The sequence below is a fragment of the Ixodes scapularis genome, unplaced genomic scaffold (assembly GCF_016920785.2).
Source record: "Ixodes scapularis isolate PalLabHiFi unplaced genomic scaffold, ASM1692078v2 PGA_scaffold3__209_contigs__length_174095766, whole genome shotgun sequence".
NCBI classification, from domain to species: domain Eukaryota; kingdom Metazoa; phylum Arthropoda; class Arachnida; order Ixodida; family Ixodidae; genus Ixodes; species Ixodes scapularis.
The window spans coordinates 91,008,154-91,028,068 of NW_024609868.1; the positions used below are offsets into that span (position 1 = coordinate 91,008,154).

At 46.0% G+C, this 19,915-nt stretch overlaps 1 protein-coding gene and 1 pseudogene across 1 annotated transcript; one reads left to right on the forward strand and one right to left on the reverse strand.

Annotated features, from left to right (window-relative positions):
- Positions 1-2,518: 2,518 nt before the first annotated feature.
- LOC115312611 lies at positions 2,519-6,563 on the reverse strand (annotated as a pseudogene).
- A 10,532-nt stretch (positions 6,564-17,095) lies between these two features.
- Positions 17,096-18,650, forward strand: LOC120847472 (putative nuclease HARBI1). The gene is made up of 3 exons (XM_040219252.1): positions 17,096-17,566; positions 18,274-18,556; positions 18,639-18,650. The coding sequence occupies exons 1-3, from the start codon at positions 17,181-17,183 to the stop codon at positions 18,648-18,650; spliced, it is 681 nt and encodes a 226-aa protein (XP_040075186.1). The 5' UTR covers positions 17,096-17,180.
- Positions 18,651-19,915: the final 1,265 nt, after the last annotated feature.

Here is a 19,915-nt window from a genome sequence, read left to right on the forward strand (position 1 = left end):
TGGTCGTAAAACTATTTAACCTTCTTCAGTGTCTTACACACATCGTTGTGCATCACAGATACAGCAGCAACAACGTCAATAAGCGCGGTAAATGAAGGATTGTCGATGATGACTTGAATGAGATTAGTCGGGAGCCAAGAAGGACTTTTGATTGGTCGGAAACTGGCAGCTTTACCTCCGGAAACTTCAAATATTAGTTTTCCGAACGAAAAAAAGGATCGTTCTGGTCCCGGGGTCATCGGCGAAACTGAGCGAGGTAAACGATGGGGAGATGGTGAGCGTGATCTTGGGAAGCGTGAAGGGGAGTGTGAGCGTGTATAATAATCGCTGTAGTTCCTGCTCATGTAATAGCTTTTTGCTAAGGTTTGAGTATACCGGGAACTGTGCGGTCTGGCGTAGCTTGCTGTGCTTTGCCACGCTGCATTTTCATCAGCTCGACGACGTCGACAAAAGCGAGTCACGTGCCCAGGAATACCGCAGTAGTAGCCCACCGTACGGTTACCTGGAGTCTGGTACGCGGTGAAAATTCTGGGCGTTTATAACTGGTAGCAGAAAGAGCTGCTACTGGGGTTTTGGTGGCAGCTAGTGCTGGGGGTGCCAGCTTGCGATCAATCTCTGTGCAGGTTTGTTTTCGTGGGGCGGGTTGGCAAAAGAGCGAAAAGGAGCAAGATGAACTTACTCATCCCTGATGATGGCGCGAAGATCTGTGGTGGGAGAGGTCAGATAAAATTGACGTCTGCGGGAGGCTGTAGTACAAAAAGGTGAACTACTTCTTCGGCAATACCTTTGAGCGCATGTCGAACGCGATCGTCTTCAGGCATATTAGCGTCGGCCTTTCTACAGATAGTAAGGACACCTTCAATGCAGGAGGTACATCCTTCGACCGGTAGCTGACTTCGGACATTCCAGCGCCTGTGCGATGCGGCTTTCCTATCTTCAGGACGTCCGAAGATTTCAAGAACACAGTAAGTGAACGGAAACGAAATTTAACCCCCCGTTTGTTTTTTTCTGATACAGACCACGTTATGGGAGCATCCCGTCGTAAACATCAATCCTTTGTTTTTAAATGCCAGAAAACTAACTAATCTTAAAAGAAATGAAATGATTGCCAGATTGTGCGTGGATGGAGTTCTCAAACTACGCGAACCTCGAAATAGACAAGAAGGTTAGCCAGATTGGGCTGCAGTGTGGGGCCCGTGTCGTCACAGGCCCCGCATGCAACTTCACACTATCGTAGTTCAGGTGCTTCCGCTTAGAGACGTTGCAACTATGTTTGGTGACAGGTTAAGAGCACAGTGGAAGCTCTGCCTCCACCTCAAGCTTTCTAGCCGTCGTGGCGCGAGCATGCGCACACGCTCAAAGCTCGACGGAAAGTATTGAGCACATTTTACAGGCGGATCCTCCTCTGCACTTTTAACCTGTCACCCAATATACTGTCTACCATTTTGAACCCTTGCTTACGGTGTGTTGTTACTTTTTTGCAGGCCTCATCTCTACAACTGAGGAAAGACAGCACTCTGCAGCTTGCCCTTCGACCAGCGCTCCCCAAGCTGGTGAACCAGCAGGCAATCAATTGCAGGACGACGACGCTGGAGACCTACCGGACAATTATAAAACCAACAGAAAAGAGCTGCGACGTCGGCGCAATATTTTTAGCTACCGCCTCAAAGATCACCTTCGGCATCCTTGCCCAAAAAATGGCGCATCTTGAGAAGACCATTCCGAGCCAACGAAGAAAATACAGACAAGATTGTTGCAGGATACGTTGTGCTCCATAACTTTCTTTTAAAGGATGCAGAGGTATCAGCCACATCGTACTGCCCTCCCGGCACAGCCGACCACGAAGACTGGGAAGGACGGAGCGTCAGTGGCAGTTGGAGGGGCGATACTGACAATGAGAACGCCACACCTCAAGGCGTCCCCAGAATTGGATACAATTCAACCATGCATGTTCCATTTTCCTTACTGTGTTGCTTTATCTGTGCTAAAGTCAATGTCGGGCTAGTATACGCAGCAAATGTAGGACTTGAGACTGTCGACAATTCCCACAAGAAGTATCATCTCTAATAATTAAAGGTGTGCAAATAGTGATTTGCGTAACCGAATCGAATAGTGATGAAACCGAACCAGATTGAATACTTTTTAAATACTTGGTAAAAGTTTTATAATTCCAAGTCTATATGACATTCTAAACATTAGCTGAAAGCCCCACCTGCAGTGCAAACTTTTTGTTTTTGATAGCAAAAGCATGCACGCACAACTAAATCGCAGCGGAAGCCACCCAGTGTGTGCTGGAGGCAGAGCTTCTGCTGCACTCTTAACCTTTCACCGTATATGGTGTGGCTGTTCTATCTACAGGGAAGCGTACAAGGTGCAGGCAAAGCTCACCAACCACTTAGTGAACGGAGGAGCAGTCCCCTGGCAGGACAACATGGTCATGAAACCTGGTGGAAACTAATAAAAATAACTGCTGTTACAAGTGATTTATTCGTTCCTAGTTCAGGACTCCGCCTCTTGCCTACAGATGGCTTACATTTCCGCTGAAAAAAACATCATTGTCTATTTCGTGCATTGCCTGTAACAGGCTACGCTCATCAAGGAATCTCAGTCGACCAGCGAATGCCATGCTAAAGGTGTGAACAACGTCCTGGCAGTTCTCGGCCCTCCTGGTACGCCTCTCTTGAATGTGCTGCAGTAGGCCGACACAGGCACCGATGGCGTCCTGCGTACCAGAGCCGCTCTGTTCTGGCCTGGTATAACAACTTTGTGTGATACAAGCTCAAAATAAGTACTCTATAAATTGCTCACCTTGACTTGCGGGCAGGTGACTGACGTGCCCGCCGTTGTTCATTTTGCCTGTATTTGTATACATACGAGTTTTATTTTCTGCAAACCTCTAGGGCGTCAGTGTAGCGTGATCACATGTGACATTCATTGTTAATTTAAATTATATCATTGATAATGAATACAAATTTTTTACATCAACAATCAAACTATGATAGAGGAAACCTTACATTGGGCTACCGCCTGTCAGGCCCAATGCTCTCCGTCCTTCGGGCCTGCCAAGAAAGGGATTTTGATGTATTTTAAATGAGGGGCTTTAATAAAAAAAAAAGGTGTCATTGTGAAGCAATGGCTTCCACTCATCATCATTTCGCTCATCAGCCGTGTAGATAAAGCAATAATTCCGTCCACCTGAATAGATCAATAGCAATCTTCAACACATTACTGGAACACCCGATACCAACCTTCCTTCCTCTAGGTGACCACTGACATCGTTGGTACCACTGGTCTTGGAGCAACTGCTGGTGCCACTGCTGTGACAGCAAACAAATGTATAAATAACAAGTTGTGCATATTTTTAATGTTGCTTAATGAACTAAAACCGACCTCATTTCACCATAAAAATCCAAGTTTGTGTGGAGGCTGAAATGACATGGGGGTGATTTAGTGCTTTTGTATCACAGAGTTCCACACATTTTTAAAGAGGTACGAGTACATACCTTGGAGAGGGCGTCACTGGCTTCATTATTTCCATCATCTGAACGTAGTGGGGCCAAGTTATTTTGATCACCTCCCCTGCTCCAGCACCACTCTTCATGCGGTGCTGGGGCATTCTTGAATCTGTTCGCCAAGACACTTCCTGAAAAAAATGAAACCGTGATGCACGAACTTTTGACACCAAAACAAGCATATGCATTGTAAGAAATGTGGCTCAAACACTGACGCTGCTAACAAAGTGCTGAATGATGGTTACTCAAGCGCTGCTCTATAAGTATGCTCATACGGAGGAGGTGCCTTCTATACTCCGTTCGCGTGCCCCGAGTTTTTAACAACGCTACCGTTGCACGAGCGCTCGTTCACCGGGGATTCCTTCCAAAGTCACGTGCGCGCGCTTGTCCGACAGCACACGCGCACGTTACGAACAGATGTTTGCTTGCAATAGCCGTCGGTCAGCTGAGTCTTGGCATAGCGCATCACACCGAAATTGGTAGTTTTCCTAAAGGCCTGTTCACACATGTAGCAGAGCGCTACAAGCGTAGCGCCGACCTCGCGCTAAGCGCGTGCTGACGGGAACGTTCACCAGCTTTGTGTCGCACCGTCAATATTGTTGTTCATGGCAGACAATAAGTAGCGGACGACACGTGAGAAGCGCTACATTAGCGCTTCGCTGCATGTGTGAAGACGCCTTAACTCGCAGCTGAAGAGTATTTGAGAGCTTTGGAGGACAATATAATCCGAGCCAAATCACAATATTCGTTCACGAGAGCAAGAAAAGTACATACCATCGACACCGCCGAGATGCACGCCGAGGTTGTTCCAAAGCTCGACCTTGTAACTATTGTCTTTATACTTCAGATTCCTTTTTTTCGTAGAGACAAGGATACTGTTTTATAAGGCCCAATAGGACCTCCGTCTTTAACGTGTATTTTCTCTTCTTCGCCGATTCCGCTGCACCGGTGGTATCAGCGGTTGCAATCTTGGGACTGTTGGGATGCTCGCGTGGCGTCAACCAAACGTCACGGCAGCATCGAGTTCCTATTGGCCCACTTTCGGGAACCGCTCCGCGGTCGCCGAAAGCGATTCTGAAAATTCGGTCTCGAGCCGATCCTGAAAACGCCCCCCAACCGCGCCGCTCCAGCCGCTTTTGCGACTGGGAAAGACCCGAACCGCCTCGCGTTTGCGGATCCGCCTCCAGTGTGAACGGGCCATAAGGCCTCATTCACACAGCCGTTTTTTACCCCGTCCGGGCGATAGAGCCGCGCGGCGTTCCCGCCGGGGAGAGGGTTTTCGGACCGATATCGGGCCGCTGGAGTCGAAATGAGCCGAACGACGGTATTCTACGTCCCCGGCGCCGACGGGAGACGGGGGACGCCGGCGCCCTGCCTCATTGAGGGACGGCCAATGACAATATAGGAAACTTTCGCTTAATTTGGCGGACTCTCAAAAGTTGGATGACCATGGGCACGGCCGCGGAAGGGTGATTGACCGTACTCTATAGGAAAAGGCGGTGAAGGCGTAAAGAACTGCTGATTCGGAAGAAGCACAGGCAGGTTGCACAGCTGACGACTACGGCGATGACAGGTACAGCCGACATTCTAGGTACTTTTTCCCTGCTGAGTTGTTGACTGGTCGCGTGACCATCGCGACTTTAAGAGGGGTGATTCAACAATTTTTGTACTTTGCGCAAATACCGCTTAAAACGGATCCCTGACGTTAATGACCCATGAAACACGCGTTCGTTTTTCACACCACGCAATAGAAGTTCCAGAAAAAAATTAAAGGTAAACGAGCAGCGTTCACCCCCTCAACTCGCAGCCAGAACAAGCGGCCACGTGATCTGGAGCCGATTATATGCCGCCAATGTTGATCATAGTCACGCGCTGGGGTTGGCAAAGCACAGGACACGCGCCGAGTTCCAGACATTGTTATGGCTCGGCTATTGTCGTCGTTGCAGTGATTGGACACGGGCCACTACCCGAATGCATGTCGAGGCATCGATTGTCACGAGCCAGATCGAACACGTACGCAGTCTTCGCGTCCACTGTGTGAGCAGCATTTGAGTATCGTCACCGCAAAGCTCGATGACGCATTCCCGGGGATCGTACTGTTGCCATTGTCCCCACAGCTCCGTCATCAAATTTCGCGAAGGAGCAAAAGGCGGCTTTGGAAGGAGAGAATGAAAGAAAAGCTCCGCCTTCATCCTCTGATTTCCACCGAGATGAAGACGCTTCTTGGTCAGTGGTGTTGCGTTCGAGTGTTCTTGGGTCCCACTAGTGCCAGGAAGCTGGTGTAAAGTAAGAAATATTCCTACCCAATGTTGTTGCACAGCCCCTTTAAAGAGGGGCATCCTTGGCGTTTACCCAAACGTCGTTTTTCTTTCCGTCTACTTTCTTGTTCTGTGTAACTCAATTATATATATGCTGCAATTACGTGTTCTACTCGGTGATTCCCAGCCTCCCTTCCGAATTCCCCTAATTTCTCGTGCCGACTTCTGCCACTTGGAATCGCTTGTTCGCAGAACGCTTCTCAAGAAAGGTTCATTGCCATCTAAATCTTCGTTTCAAATATGTCCATTCCTTAGGGTACGACCGCCATCTAGACGCTGTGCTTCGAGATGTACGTATTCCATTGCAGCCATAGCAGCTGCCGGCACGTCCAACGAAGAGAGGCGAGCAGTGGTGTAAGAAGGAATTTACTGCCCGTGCAAGCAGTCTATGGACAGTTCCGTCACTGAGCTAATCTAATAACGTTAATTGGTGTATGGCCCATCCTGGAGGCCGTGCAATGCCCGTCAGTCGGCGCTCGGGGAGGCGCGGGGCCACATCGCCACTGAAATGCTATGACATAATTCGTATTTCTCCTACCACCGTCCTATAATCAATCGCTTGTGCCCATCGATGAGTTTCATCTCCAAAAATGAATGTAACTCGCGTTTCGATCTGTACGTGTTGCGACTGCATATGTGACTTCCGATTGAATACGTTTGTTTCGTGTTTTGACTGTTGTTTCGTATAGTTTTTTTTTTTTTTGTATTGTTGAGTAGTATAAGTTTACCTCATGTTTAAATACTTGTTTTGTTCAATTCATTCTGTGACCAAGAAATTAATTTGTTTCATTTCCTACATACAGTTAATTAATTTCGCTACGTAAAACAAAATCTGGTACATTCAATACATGCCTGTCATGTCACTGGACTCAACACGTAGACGTTGTCACGCCTAAAACTTACGGCCGTGTCGTACACACAGCCTGCCGCTTTTTTGTTCTCTAAAAACTGACACAAAAAGAAAACAAAAGTAGAAAATGAGCTTTTATGGAAATTTATGTTTTTACCGAGAGATACATATGGTAACCACAAATATGGAATTTCGACTAAGGACTCACTCTTGACAGCTTTTAAGCGCTAAGTTCGTACATTTTTCTGCCTTAATATGTCTCTCATAAATTTTCTCCCCAATTAGAACTGTACATAAAAATATGTATATAGGGCGAGACTACATAAGTTTCCAGCTGTTTCTAATTATTTACTATAAAAGCAAAACAATTATTTTTTGTTTGTTTTTTAGGTTGTTTCTTTCTTACACGTTTTTGAATGCTACGTTAGTAAGTTGGTAAGGATGACAGAATACTGTTTTTTGAGTCAAAATAGACGCCCAACGAAATAATGGTATTATTAAACTAGAAAAACATGACAGAAACGTCGACAGAAATATTGGCCGAAAAATAGGAAACCTTAACCTACTAACGTTGCATGTTTGCCGTCCCATTGCATGCCTTTACTAAGACGGAACATAAAAAAAAGATCAAGATCCAGTGTCACATTTACGAGTTTCTTGTTTTGTTCACGTCTATGCACTAGTGATGAAAACCTGTCGATAAGTATACGTTCGACATTACTGATAGTGTAAGCCAAGTCTAGCTAGCAATTGTAAAAAGCCATTGATAGTACTATTGATAGCAGTCTATTGTATATGCATGGATAGCCGACGATAGTAAAATTGTCGATGGTCGACTATCGTAAAGCTATGGATGTAGTACTGTAGCGCGTTCGATCTTCGTGTCGTGATGGACAAATAAGGATGATGCGACTGACTCCGAGCTTGCACGAAAACGTTGTTTATTCTCTTGTGCCGTCCGGTTCGTGTCAAAAAGTAACGTCGTTGTCTTTTAACGGTGGCGGCAGATCGATAGACCACTATCTTCTATTTACGCACCACCTTACCTGCATGTAAACCACCCTGCACGGCCTTCCGGACGCCAGTTTTTCTCCTATCTGCCTCGTCGCCCTGCTCGCAGCACAATACAAGCGGTCCTCCCGCGTTCTCTCCCGCCCACGCCCGCTACAGTCCTTTCGATGGCCGACAATTGTAAAACTAGAAATAATAGCTTTAATACGCAATAAAAACGTCAGGAATCCACTCAGAAAATTTCGCCCAACTTAAAACAAAAACACAATTGAAATGAGCAACTTCCGCCACAATTATTCAGGAATAATCTGAAAACGATAGTAGACTCTTGGGAAACGGCAAAAAACCTGTTGGGTGGGGAGTTATCAACTTTTAACTGTCAAAGAAGTGTCGACAGTATGATATCAAAAGCAATGAATAGTCTCCTATAATAATAATTCAAAAAAAACTTTCGATGTACAGGGCATGAAAACGGGAGCTTGAGTTAAGCCGCGATTATACCGCTAATACATAATTCAAAAGACAGTTTGCGCACACTGTCCGCGGCGTTTTCATTTTCTGTATGATGGTCGTATGGCCCTAAAAAAACTGTCTTTAGCCATGCGCATAAGTACCAAGTGCCACAAAGTGAACTCCAAAGGGAGGCTGACGGGGGTCCCCGTGTGGCAGCTCACGTCCGTTTTGCAACTTAGGCCCAAGTCAGCCCGACCTGGGCTGCCCTCCGGGCTCTTCTCATGGGACCAACAGTGGGCCTACTTGGGCAGCCCACCTCAGGTACCCTCGTGGGACCTACATGGGGTCTCCTTGGCCAGCCTGAATGGGTTGCCCTTGCGATACTCACGGGGTGCCTACTTGAACAACCTACATGTCCCCCCTCCTCCCTTCGTGGGACCTGCAGGGGGCCTACTTGGGCAGCGCACCGCTTCTGTTGAGGGAGCTCTAACAAGCACAAAGTGAACTCTAAAGGGGAGCCGACGTGTGTCCCACTTGGGCAGTCCACGTTGGTCTTACGTCGGTTTGCTTGGGCAGCCCACATGGGCTCCCCTCGCGGAACCCACAGTGGGTCTACTTGGGCAACCCACATGAGGTCGCCCCTGGAAGCTCAATTCGTTTGGTGTCATTTCTTAGTTTCCTTGCGGTGTGGCGAATTGAAGTCCATACTGAATTGAGCATGCTTCACTTTCCCCGTGTGCCTACATTTTGATAGATCAATAAAACGTCTTGAGCAAGCCCATACAAAATTGAACTTTTCACATGTATGAAATGGAAAAAAAACTGTGCGTATTTCTATTCAAAATCTTGTTGGACAGGTAGTCGGGATATATAGCTAGCTTGAGCCATCTACATGCATTAAATTTTAGAACATATACGACATTCTGACGAGCGTGTTTCGAACGCAGCCTCAAATTGAATACCCTGTAAAAAAATTCACCGCACATAAAATGACCTTCTTAACATACACACTGAGTAATAAGATAGGAATAAAGTTTACCAAGCCTAAAATTTCTTCATTACGCTTAAAATATGCGATCCTCGGTGATTTGGTATCAAACTACGCAGATATCCTACGTGAATTTCCACAACACACAGTAAATATTCTCAATATTAGCGCAAAGCTCGGTTTTGGGAGTTGCACAGGTAGTCCAAGTTTGGCATTCCCATGCTTTGCCCTCTTGGAACCCACAAATTTGCTAACCTTGCCCCCGGATAGCCGAAGTGGAGCCCAGGGGTCATGCATGCGGCAGCCCAAGTTGGGCATGCCCACGTGGTGCCCCCGTGGAGCCCATGTCTTTGGTAACTTTGCCCCCGCATAACTGAGGTGGAGCCCACGGGGGCATTGCACGGATGGCCCGATTTAGGCATGCCCACGCTTTGCCATGGTGAAGCCTACATCAGTGCTAACTTAAACCCTGCACAACCAAGGTGCGACCCATGGGAATTTTACTTAGGCAGCCGAAGTTGGGCATGCCCACGCCTTGCCACCATGGAGCCTGCTCAATCGCTAACGTGGCCCACACACAGCATAGGTGGAACCCACGGGGGTTTCTATGGGCTGCTTAAGTGGGCATGCCCAAACTCTGGCACCCTGGAGCCCACAGCGTTGCTATTTTGGCCCCCCCAGAGCCCAGGTGAAACCCACGGAGGTTTCACCTGGGCAGCCCAAATCGGGCATGTCTAAACTTTATCACCGTGGAGCCCGCACCATTGCTAACATGGCCCACGCACAGTTGAGGATGAGCCCACGTGTGTTTTACATGGAAAGCCCAAGTCTGGCATGCCTACACTTCGCCATCGTGCAGCCCATATCATCCCATCTTCGACTCCGTATAAACGAGGTGGCACCCACTGGGGCTTCGCATGAGCAGCCGAACTCGGGAGCACCCACGCTTTGCAGCGGTGGAACCCCACACCTTCGTAAACATGGCTCCTGCAGAACTGAGGTGGGACCCACGGGGGTCTTCCGTGGGTAGCCTCACTCGGGCATGCCCACGCTTCGCCACCGTGGAGCCCTCATATCGGATTCGGCCCCCGTAGAGTCAAGGTGGGTTCCATGGGGGTTTTACGTGGGCAGTCCAAGTCGGCAAGACGAGCATGCCCGCGCTGCACCACAGTTGAAGCCACATCATCGGAACTTGGTCCTCGCACGGCCGAGGTGGGGCCCACATGGTTCTTACATGGGCAGCCCAAGTTGGGCATGCCTGCGCTTTGCCGCCTTGGAGTTCCCTTTTTGGTAAACTTGGGCCCCGCAGAACCAAGGTTTGACCCACGGAGGTTTTACATGGGCAGCCCAACTCGGGCACGCCCACGCTCAGCCGCCGTAGAGCCCACATCATCCTATTTGGCCACGTAGATTGGGGCTGGGTCCCAAGGGGTTTTTACATCGGGCAGCGCAAGTCAGGCATGCCCACACTTCGCCGTAGTGGGGCCCATATAATCGCATTTGCCCCCCCCCCCCCCCCCCCCCCCCCAGAGCCGAGGTGAGTCCCACGGAGGTTTTACACGGGCAGCCCAAGTCAGGCATGCCCACACTTCGCCGTCGTGGGACCCATATAATCGTATATGGCCCCCATAAAGCCGAGGTGGGTCCCACGGAGGTTTTACACGGGCAGCCAAAGTCAGGCGCGCCCAAACTTCGCAGCCGTGAAGCCCACATCCTCGCAACTTGGGCGCGGATGACCGAGGAGGGACCTACGGGGTTTTTATATGGGCAGCCCATACTCGCGCGTGCCCACGCTTTGCCCTATGTTCGCTAACTCTGCCTCCGCATCGCCGAGGTGAAACCTAACGAGGCACTGTGTGGGCAGCCCATATTGGACATGGCCTCGCTGCTCCCATGTGGACCAACGTGGGTTTCGCAGGGACTGCCCGAGCCCCCATTGCCCACGTAAGCCCCACATGGGCTTACGTGGGCAAAGCAAGCCTGCTTCGAACATACGTCAGGTGTGTTCGCAAATAGTTCTGTCGTAATGTGTGAAGCGTGTCGTTCGTGTGACACACGGGCAGCGGAACTGCGGCTTTAGTGTTTTTTTGCTGTGGAGGTATGTCGGGCGCCGTGAAGGCTATTAGAAAAGAGGCGAGTTCTGTTAGAAAGTTAATTAATTTTATTGTTCTCACCACCTTTTTACATTTCTCTTCTTGGGGCGTCATTTTGTTTGGCAATTGGCACTCGACCTCACAATCGTATAACCGTGACTTGAAATGTGCACTAAGATATTCGTACTGAATTAGATTGGACGAGAAATGTCATCATTGTAGACTTCTACAAACCGAACAAAACAAAGAGTGTCTGTTACGTCAATCTTTCCACGCTTGCGTCGCACTGCTGACGTCATCTGCGGCGCAGACACGTGTTTGCGAAGCCGGCGCCGGGCGGAGGGAAATATCGAGCGTTCTTTGCACGCTTAGTTTCAGTTTCAACCGGTCTGCGAGAATCACTTCGAATGTCTTGATGTCAATTTTTCGATACATTTGTGTACAGAATTCAACTTAAAGCTCTTTGAATCCTTGAAAATTGGGTTAAATACAAACATTCACGAGTAAGTTCCAGCGAGCACTGAGTGGTGCGAAAACCTGTTGCCAGGCGTCTTGAGAGGCCACACGTGCGTTACAGTCTAGCAGCTTTCGTTCGTCATGCCCGAAGGCACATAAAAATTGCCAATTAACAGAAAAGGGTGTAACGACCCCGATGCATGACACCAGAGCCCTTCAGGGAGCAGCTGTTTAACAGCCATTTATTTGCGCTTCGACGAACACAGCCGTAGTTTACGGTACGCAGATGTCATAAACGCGAGTATAAAGTGCGTTTGTTTTGCCTCTTAGCTTATACGCCCTGCCCTTCAAGTGCTTTACTTGCTCTCTCTCTCTCTCGCCCCCCCCCCCCCCCCCCCAACCAGGAAAAAAAATCGCTAAATGTACGTAAACGACATACTAATAGGGGCGAATATATTTCAGGTGAAAGGGGCTAACGAGGGTACACGATCTTGCATAAACGCATTCGCTCGGTCTTCGTGAGATATTTTGGAAGTCATTTTTCAAGTACGAGATTTTGTTTACAGGTGCCGCTAACAGGGGCGCCGCAGTTTTGGCTAGGATTTGATGTATCCGTCTCTCACATTTTTTTTTTTAGTTCATATGTGGAGGTTCCTTTTTTCGTACGCCATCTGTGCGGCAAATGATCCTACGCCTTATTTCGCCACCACCACTAGATTGAGTCGTCCGGACAGGCGCGTGTCTGAGCGTTATGGTGGACGTTATGAATTTCGTAATTATACTTATTAGCTAAGTAACAAAATTAATTTACTAAGTATCTCTATAATTAGTAAAAAAAAACATATAGGCATTGAACTAAAAATTACTGAACGATAAAGCAAACCCTTAAATCGGTCAATGTTAGAAATATCTGAAGCTCGTGTGAAGCGCGGGGGTGTGATTCGCCCGCCGGTATTCGTAGTTTCTCTGTGCGTGCTCCTCCACCGGCTAGTCCTATCAACTGCAGAGAGCACGCAGTGACGTTGTGCCTCTTTCGCTGTTTGATTGGCCCTTCAACTCATAACATCGGCCGCGCTCGGACCGAAGCTGAAACGAAGTATAATAGGATTAGCAAAAATATATCACTAAAAAGCTGCTATCTGGTATGCCTATGGTTGTTCCATGTAAAAAAATATCGCCCAAATCACCACCCATGTCTAAAGTACGGTATTCACATTCACTTGCTTTTATCGCCTGAAATGCTAAAACGTGGTGAGCCATAATTTTTGTACTTCTCTGGCCGTAGAAACTTTTGCATAGAAATAAATGCTGAAGCACCATGCTACAATGCAATGTGCAATGCATAATGTTTAAGTGAACACAAATACCTAACTGGTGTAAACGGTTCGCAAAAATGTTGTCACGCAGCACTTGCGTGAAATAATAAAAGAAGACGACGACGAGAAAATGAAAGGGGCTGGAATAAATATGTGGTTGATTGAGTGAGACCAATCTGGTAAACATTTTTAGATCTCCACAAGTTTGGTGCAGTTGACAGGATTAGTGAAATGTACATAACTTTTAACATTCGTTCATGTTCTCGAGAAGAGAGAGTTTTCATGCAGCAGTGTTCAAGACAATGTCATGACAGATCTACCTTTACACTTTACCAGTTCACAATGGGTTTAGCTAGTCATAGAGAAAATGAGGAAGTCGATCACGCAACTTCTCAGCTCAAGACCAGTGAAGATAAAACTCGAGCTTTTAATTTGACAAGAAATGGTGCTACGGCCGTGTTGGACAGTTTTCGCAGAAACATCAACAACTACGCCAAACACAACGATGATGTTGGTAGTCGTTTCACTACAACAACAAGAAGCCCGGCGAACTAAGGTGCTCCCTATTGAAAAAAAAGATATTGTAGCATTTGTTGAAGAAACATTTTATTACTCATAAAACTATATAAGTCGTATAAAACATTCTAAACTTTCTCTCATGCTTTTCATGTGTAATGGACACATTCACGTAATGTTTTTGTTTTCTTTTTTACACTGACTTTAGGCCGTTGTAACTATAAAAGACAAACATTGATAGAGAGTAAAGCCTTAAATGCTCGAGGGTCATTCACCCTGTATAGAATGATATAATGAATATTACAAGTATGCAACCAATTAAACTTTCCGGAACTCAGAGCAGAGTTTCATCAAGAACTGCACAAAGGAGTGCATGATCTTCGCCAGTTGCTCACTTAAATGCAAAGTGAATGGAGCACAAGTTTTTTTCACCAGTTTCAAAAGCCGCCTGATAAAGGGACAGTATAAAGCCATCCTCTATAAGTGCAACCTTAAAAGCAACTCCGTGGAAGTAAGTTTTTAGCTCAAGCTACACTGCATATGACATCAAACCTCACTGCGTTGATGGCACAAAAATGGATATTTGCGGTTTGAACCAGAGCAGGACACCGAGTAATCAAGCACATTAATAAAGGCGTCCGCAAAAATACAACTTTAAGCCAGAATATAACTTCAACCAGATCCAGGCAGTACGCTTTACGGAGGCAGAGGAGCAGATAAGATGTTAAGAACAAGAAAAAGACTCGTAAAGATGACTTAAGAACCTCTCTGTAGATGCCAAATAAAACTTTTCACCTGTCTAGCAGTTTTTTTACAAATCATGGCTGATATCAATGAACGTGAGACGCACGCCCTTGTCGATAGCGAAACTTTGGTGTCAATAGTTGACAAGGATAAAACAAATGTTTTGAAGGCACATATGCGGAAATATCTGCAAGCTTATAGTTATTATAATAAGCAATAATTTTACAAGAATTGGACGGCTAGCTGTTGCCGTTCCATTACAGGGCCAGATATATTTCATATACAACCATAGATATTAATATAAGAAATTATGTGAGGAAATATATTGCCATATAAGGGAGCAAGTAGGGACTTATATAGCGAGGGACGGCATATATGGCCAGGTATGGTAACAGATATACTGATGACTGGCAAAGTATTACCATATATGTCTATATTTCACACCTTATATGGCGTGCTTTTCCCATATTTAGCCGTATAATGCTCTATGTGGTTTCTTATATAGCGCTATTTTCCCTTATTAAGCCATATATGAATATATTATATGTCCCTTATTCGACAAGGGCAGTGCATTTTTAATTTAAAAAGTAATACCAGCTATTCATTTATGGAGAAAAAAACGACATCTTGGCAATTCTCAATCCTAAAATTCAATTTCCAAATCATTTTTTTAAATTTTCCTTTTAGTCGGAGCTATATTTTCTTTTCTTTTCTGGAAAAAAAAAGCTTATCTTTTCTTGACATGGATTTTATTAAAAACTTACAAGCGTGGATTCGTAAATATGGCTCACGTATTATTGTCTGGAGCATTTAATAACTACCGGAATAAGATTATTTCTTCATCAATTATGTAATATATTCACATGTGTATGAGCAAAACTCTTTAAACAAAAAATATGCATGCTCCTTCGTTTTAGATTTGTTTTACGGCTTTAACAGCAAAACGGTAAATCAAGAGGCAGCTTGGATGTGCGTAATCTATCACAAGAGGCTTAAAAACCAGTCTTGTCTCAGTCTTTCGTAGTGAAACGCAAGTGCTGAATGGGCCTTCATAGCTGTACTGTTAAGCCTTCTGCGACTTCATACGACGACGCCTGCCAAGGCTGCCCAATTGAGAAGAAAAAAAAAACTATATGAATCTTAAGTAGTTATACCAGAATTTGAACTGTACGTACGGTTATTGAGCTGACCAAATTGTAAATTAAGGTTCTAATACCTGAAAAAATGAAGACCAGAATGGGTAAACTGAGAAACGGAACTCGCCAAGCTTGCGGCTGAACTGACGATACTGCTCAAATAAAAAACAAATTTGACAAACTGAAACAAATGAAGTCGCCATACTGCTCACTAAACTGATCTTAATGTCCGTTGAGACCGTGAAACTGCTAACTAAACTGGTAGACGGGCTGTAAAACTTAAAAAAAGAACTGGTAATCGAATTTGCTTTTTTTTGGGGACAATTATAGTGTCGGGCTTCTCGAGATACGTTCGAAGCTTTAAAATTAGGAGAGCAACGGATGTTCGCACCATGTGCAGAAGTGATCGATTGGCATATTTCAAAATCATGTCCTACAAAAATAAAACTGAAGTAATGGTCAACCAGTGTTTATTGTAGAGTTCACAAAGAACCAGTGGACTTTACGCTGACATGTTTGAATAATAACAAGAACTATAATAATAAAAAGAACAAGAAGAAGAAAAAGAGGAGGAATTATTTACATTGTTATTATTATTATCAACGGCCTTTATGAATGTGTCCTGAATACAAGTTTTGTTATTATTATTAATAAACTAGCGTTGATTGCAGTGTCCAGGATTCGTACCGGCACAGTTCAATAAAATGCACACAAACACACGTGTGCGCACACGCACACATAAGCACAAAACACGCACGCGGACGCATGCACATGTGCGCACATATACACGCAAGCGCGCACACGCACACATAAGCAAATACGACAAAGGAAACGAGATAGTTTCGGTTTTAGACAGAAAAGATGCCCAAAAAGATTTAACTCTGTTCGGATAAAACTTAAGATAAGCTACACCTTTCTTAATTTTTACATTATTATTGAAGTGATTTATTATTATTGTTAATATGATAGTGATTTGCAATAAAAGTAGTTTCTCAATGGTTATAATGTGATTAATTCAAAAGTGCAATTGAGCTAATCAAGAATGACAAACATAATCGCCAGAGAAGGGGAACAAAAGGGAAAAAGGACAAACCCAAATCTCCGAACACAGCTAGGTAACTGGTGCGCGACCGAAAAAAATCCGCCTCGTCCTGGTATCGAACCAGGGACCTCTACATTTTCAGTGGAGCGCTCTACCAACTGAGCTAACCAGGGCCGGTTTTCTCGAAGCGATGGTAAACCCATTTTAGTAAACCACGGTACCTAGGAAGGAAAAAGTACCTAGGTACTGTAATAAACGGCTGGATATAAAACCACAATAATTATTTTTGATTGGGCAGTAAGATGCGTCATCTATCGGTGAAACAAGCCAGTCATTTTGTTTATTCTCTCTTTCCGCTGCTTGTTATCGCTCTAGTATGGTATTTTAAGTCAAAATATAGTAATGTTGTACTTGAAGACCAATTTATTTGCTTCAGATGCTATGAAGAAATTTTAGCTACCATGCTAGAGTTTGTCGACGAATATTTGAAAACGTAAGAAACATTTCCTTCAATATGTTTCGCCATAAACAACGCATAACTTTCCCGTGTCCCTTCCAGTCTGGCAACGCCGCTGCTGTAGTCTGGTTTTATTCCCTGCGACGCACGTTTCTACGGTTCCTGCTGATCTCAACTGTTTGCCCTCTCTTCCGCTTGCCCAACCGATCCACCGATTAGCCCACCGACCGACTGCGGACTTACTAACAACTGATTTGCGGACCTATTTGTACTTTGATAACGGAAACGATGTCGAACGGGACGAGGCGTCGACGTCGACGAGACCGCGCGTACGCGCAGTACGCTGTCGTCATGCTGGGACGACAACGTGTGTTCCAGGACCGCCTCGATCCGCTGGAAGAATTCGACGAGGATGCGCTGCAGCAACGATTCCGGTTTGGTCGCGCGGGAATTATGTTTCTCGCGGAGACGCTGCGCCCGGACTTGGAGCGGTCGACGCGTCGCAGCTGCGCCCTGTCCGCAGAGCAGCAGGTGATCGTCGCTCTGCAATTCTACGCCACAGGCAACTTCCGGATCACTGCAGGCGACTACGTCCACGTGCAAGTCTCTAGTGCTTCACGGTCCGTGAGGCAGGTCACCGTAGCTCTGGCACGTCGTGCAAGGGACTTCATACGGTAAGACTTCATACGGTAAAGAGTTCCTAAGCGTTCCGAATCAAAAAAAGAAAAGTCAGATTGTGTTGAGTTTGGTTATGAGTAAAGCTATACGCACTCCGTCGTGCACCTCGGCCGGAAAGGGCTATACGCACTACGCGAAACTGCCCTCCAGAGAAAAGGGGAAGAAGGAGTTACCCTCTTATCAGGATTCTCCTTTGTGCCTCCCGGGTTTGCACAGGCGTTGCTATTCTCCTGCCAGATGATTAGAGAAGATTAACCCGTTACTCAACATTCTTACAAAGGCAGTTTCCCTCTCTTCCTTTTACGTGGTGTTCAAAAGTATGCGATGTGACGTCAGTGCAAGGAGCTTGTAACACGAATGGTTACAACGTGTTTTATAAGCGGTGGCATAGCATAGGGTTAAAAAAAAAAGAAAAAAAGATGGCATAGCATAGGGGCATATACCGTGCATAGGGGGTAAGGTGTAATGAAGCAATATTTTGCTTCATACATAAGTGGACACGGGTTCGATCCGCGGTGTGGGCCCACTTTTTTTTTTCTAGAACATTTTGTTTTGTTGAGGCATTTGGCGATATTTACGACATTTCTTTTTTACGATGAACACTGAAATAGAAAAAAACGAATGTTGTCGGCTAAACTTTGCATTAATGTGCATGCTAGGGTATTGTGCTGTAAATTAACTTGTGAATGTATTGGCAATGCAGGTGGCCTGACGTCGCAGAGAGTGCTGCCTTGCAGGAGCAGTTCTTTGACGTTGCCGGGTTCCCTTGTGTCGTGGGTGCTGTTGATGGCACCCACATTCGAATCCAGGGACCGCGCGTGCACGAGGAGGTGTACGTGAACCGCCACCTGTACCATTCCATCAACGTACAGGTGGTAGTTGACGCGTCCTGCCGCATACGCAATGTGGTTGCGAGATGGCCAGGAAGCACGCAGGACTCCCGGATTTTCACCGAGAGCACACTATCAGTCAAGCTGGCCGATGGCGTCTACGATGGCCTATTGCTCGGCGACAGCGGCTACACCTGCCAGCCGTGGCTGATGACGCCCTTCCTGTCGCCATCATCAGCAGCAGAAGTGAGGTACAACACTGCACACACCACGACAAGGAGTATTGTTGAAAGGTAAGACAAGGTCACGCATCGTGGTGGGTTACTGGGCTGCTATATTGAAAAGAATGCCACTAGACAACGTAACGTTTTGTTGTCATAGCACAGAAGACACTGTTAATTGTAACGCCCCTACATACAGTTTTGTGTTCTCTAGACCAAGCAGAAAACAGTGGTTGCACGGAACCTAAAGAGAGAAGAAAGAAAATACTATCCCAAGAATATATATTTATTTATTGTACTTTCCAGTGCCCCTATACAGCCCGAGGGCCTGCATAAGGGTGCACTGTAGACACATATATGCAGTGTTGCATAAAAAGCAGACACGCAAAACGCATGCATAGTATCAAAAAACAAAAACGTGAAATATTCTCCAACATATTTTTTGGAGAACATATCACATTGTTCGTTCGTTAGGGGCAGGATTTGTTACATACGTGTGAAAGGCAATATTTTGGTTCAACCTGGATACAGAAGAGCAAAAAGATACAAATGAAAAGCCGTGTTTTTTTTTTCCGGCCCCACCTTTACAGAAATTACACGCCTACTTGTCATACATTCTAAAATACTCCACACTGCTGGGACTCGCCGTAAAAATGTGACAAATTGCACCGGGCTCGTGTTGCTATAGGGAAGTCGTTGACAGACATCTTCGGACTGCTAATGTTAACGACTGTTTGTATGAAACTGTGTTTCGCTTACACTCAGCTATGAGGAACATTTGTCGAGGGAAGTTTAATATGGTGTACATGTAAACATACTGTTATATATCTGGGCAATGATAAGAAATGATTGCCGGGTTTTCGGTAGGCTACAGCATTCAGAAAGTATGAAGTAGTCTCAGCCCTAATATATTAGTGTAATTTAAATAAATAATACTCATTCTGTCCATATGATGCACGCAGGACAATAGGCCAGCTGAAGCGCAGGTTCCACTGCCTGCACGCCGAGCTGCGCATGGAGCCAAGCAGATGCTGCGACATCATCGTGGCATGCTGAGTGCTCCACAATCTCGCCAAGAGATACCCCTGCGCGATGCCAGAGACTGTCATCCCGCCTGAGGTTCCTGTGGAGCCCATGGCAGCCGGCCGTGGAGACAGCAGCGAGGCCCGGCGTGCCCTTGTCGACCAGTTCTTCTGTTGAGCGTAGGTATGTGGGTATGTGGTCTTTTCAATTCAAACTGATATTTTTTTAATGCGAGAAACATACAGAGATATTGTCCTCTCTGTGTGTTTAC

What these genes read in the sequence shown, in the direction of transcription:
- LOC120847472 (XM_040219252.1), top strand. Translation starts at nt 17,181, where the DNA reads ATGTCGAACGGGACGAGGCGTCGACGTCGACGAGACCGCGCGTACGCG. An exon ending in CGTGCAAGGGACTTCATACG is followed by an intron (nt 17,567 to 18,273) that starts GTAAGACTTCAT and finishes TTGGCAATGCAG; the next exon opens with GTGGCCTGACGTCGCAGAGA.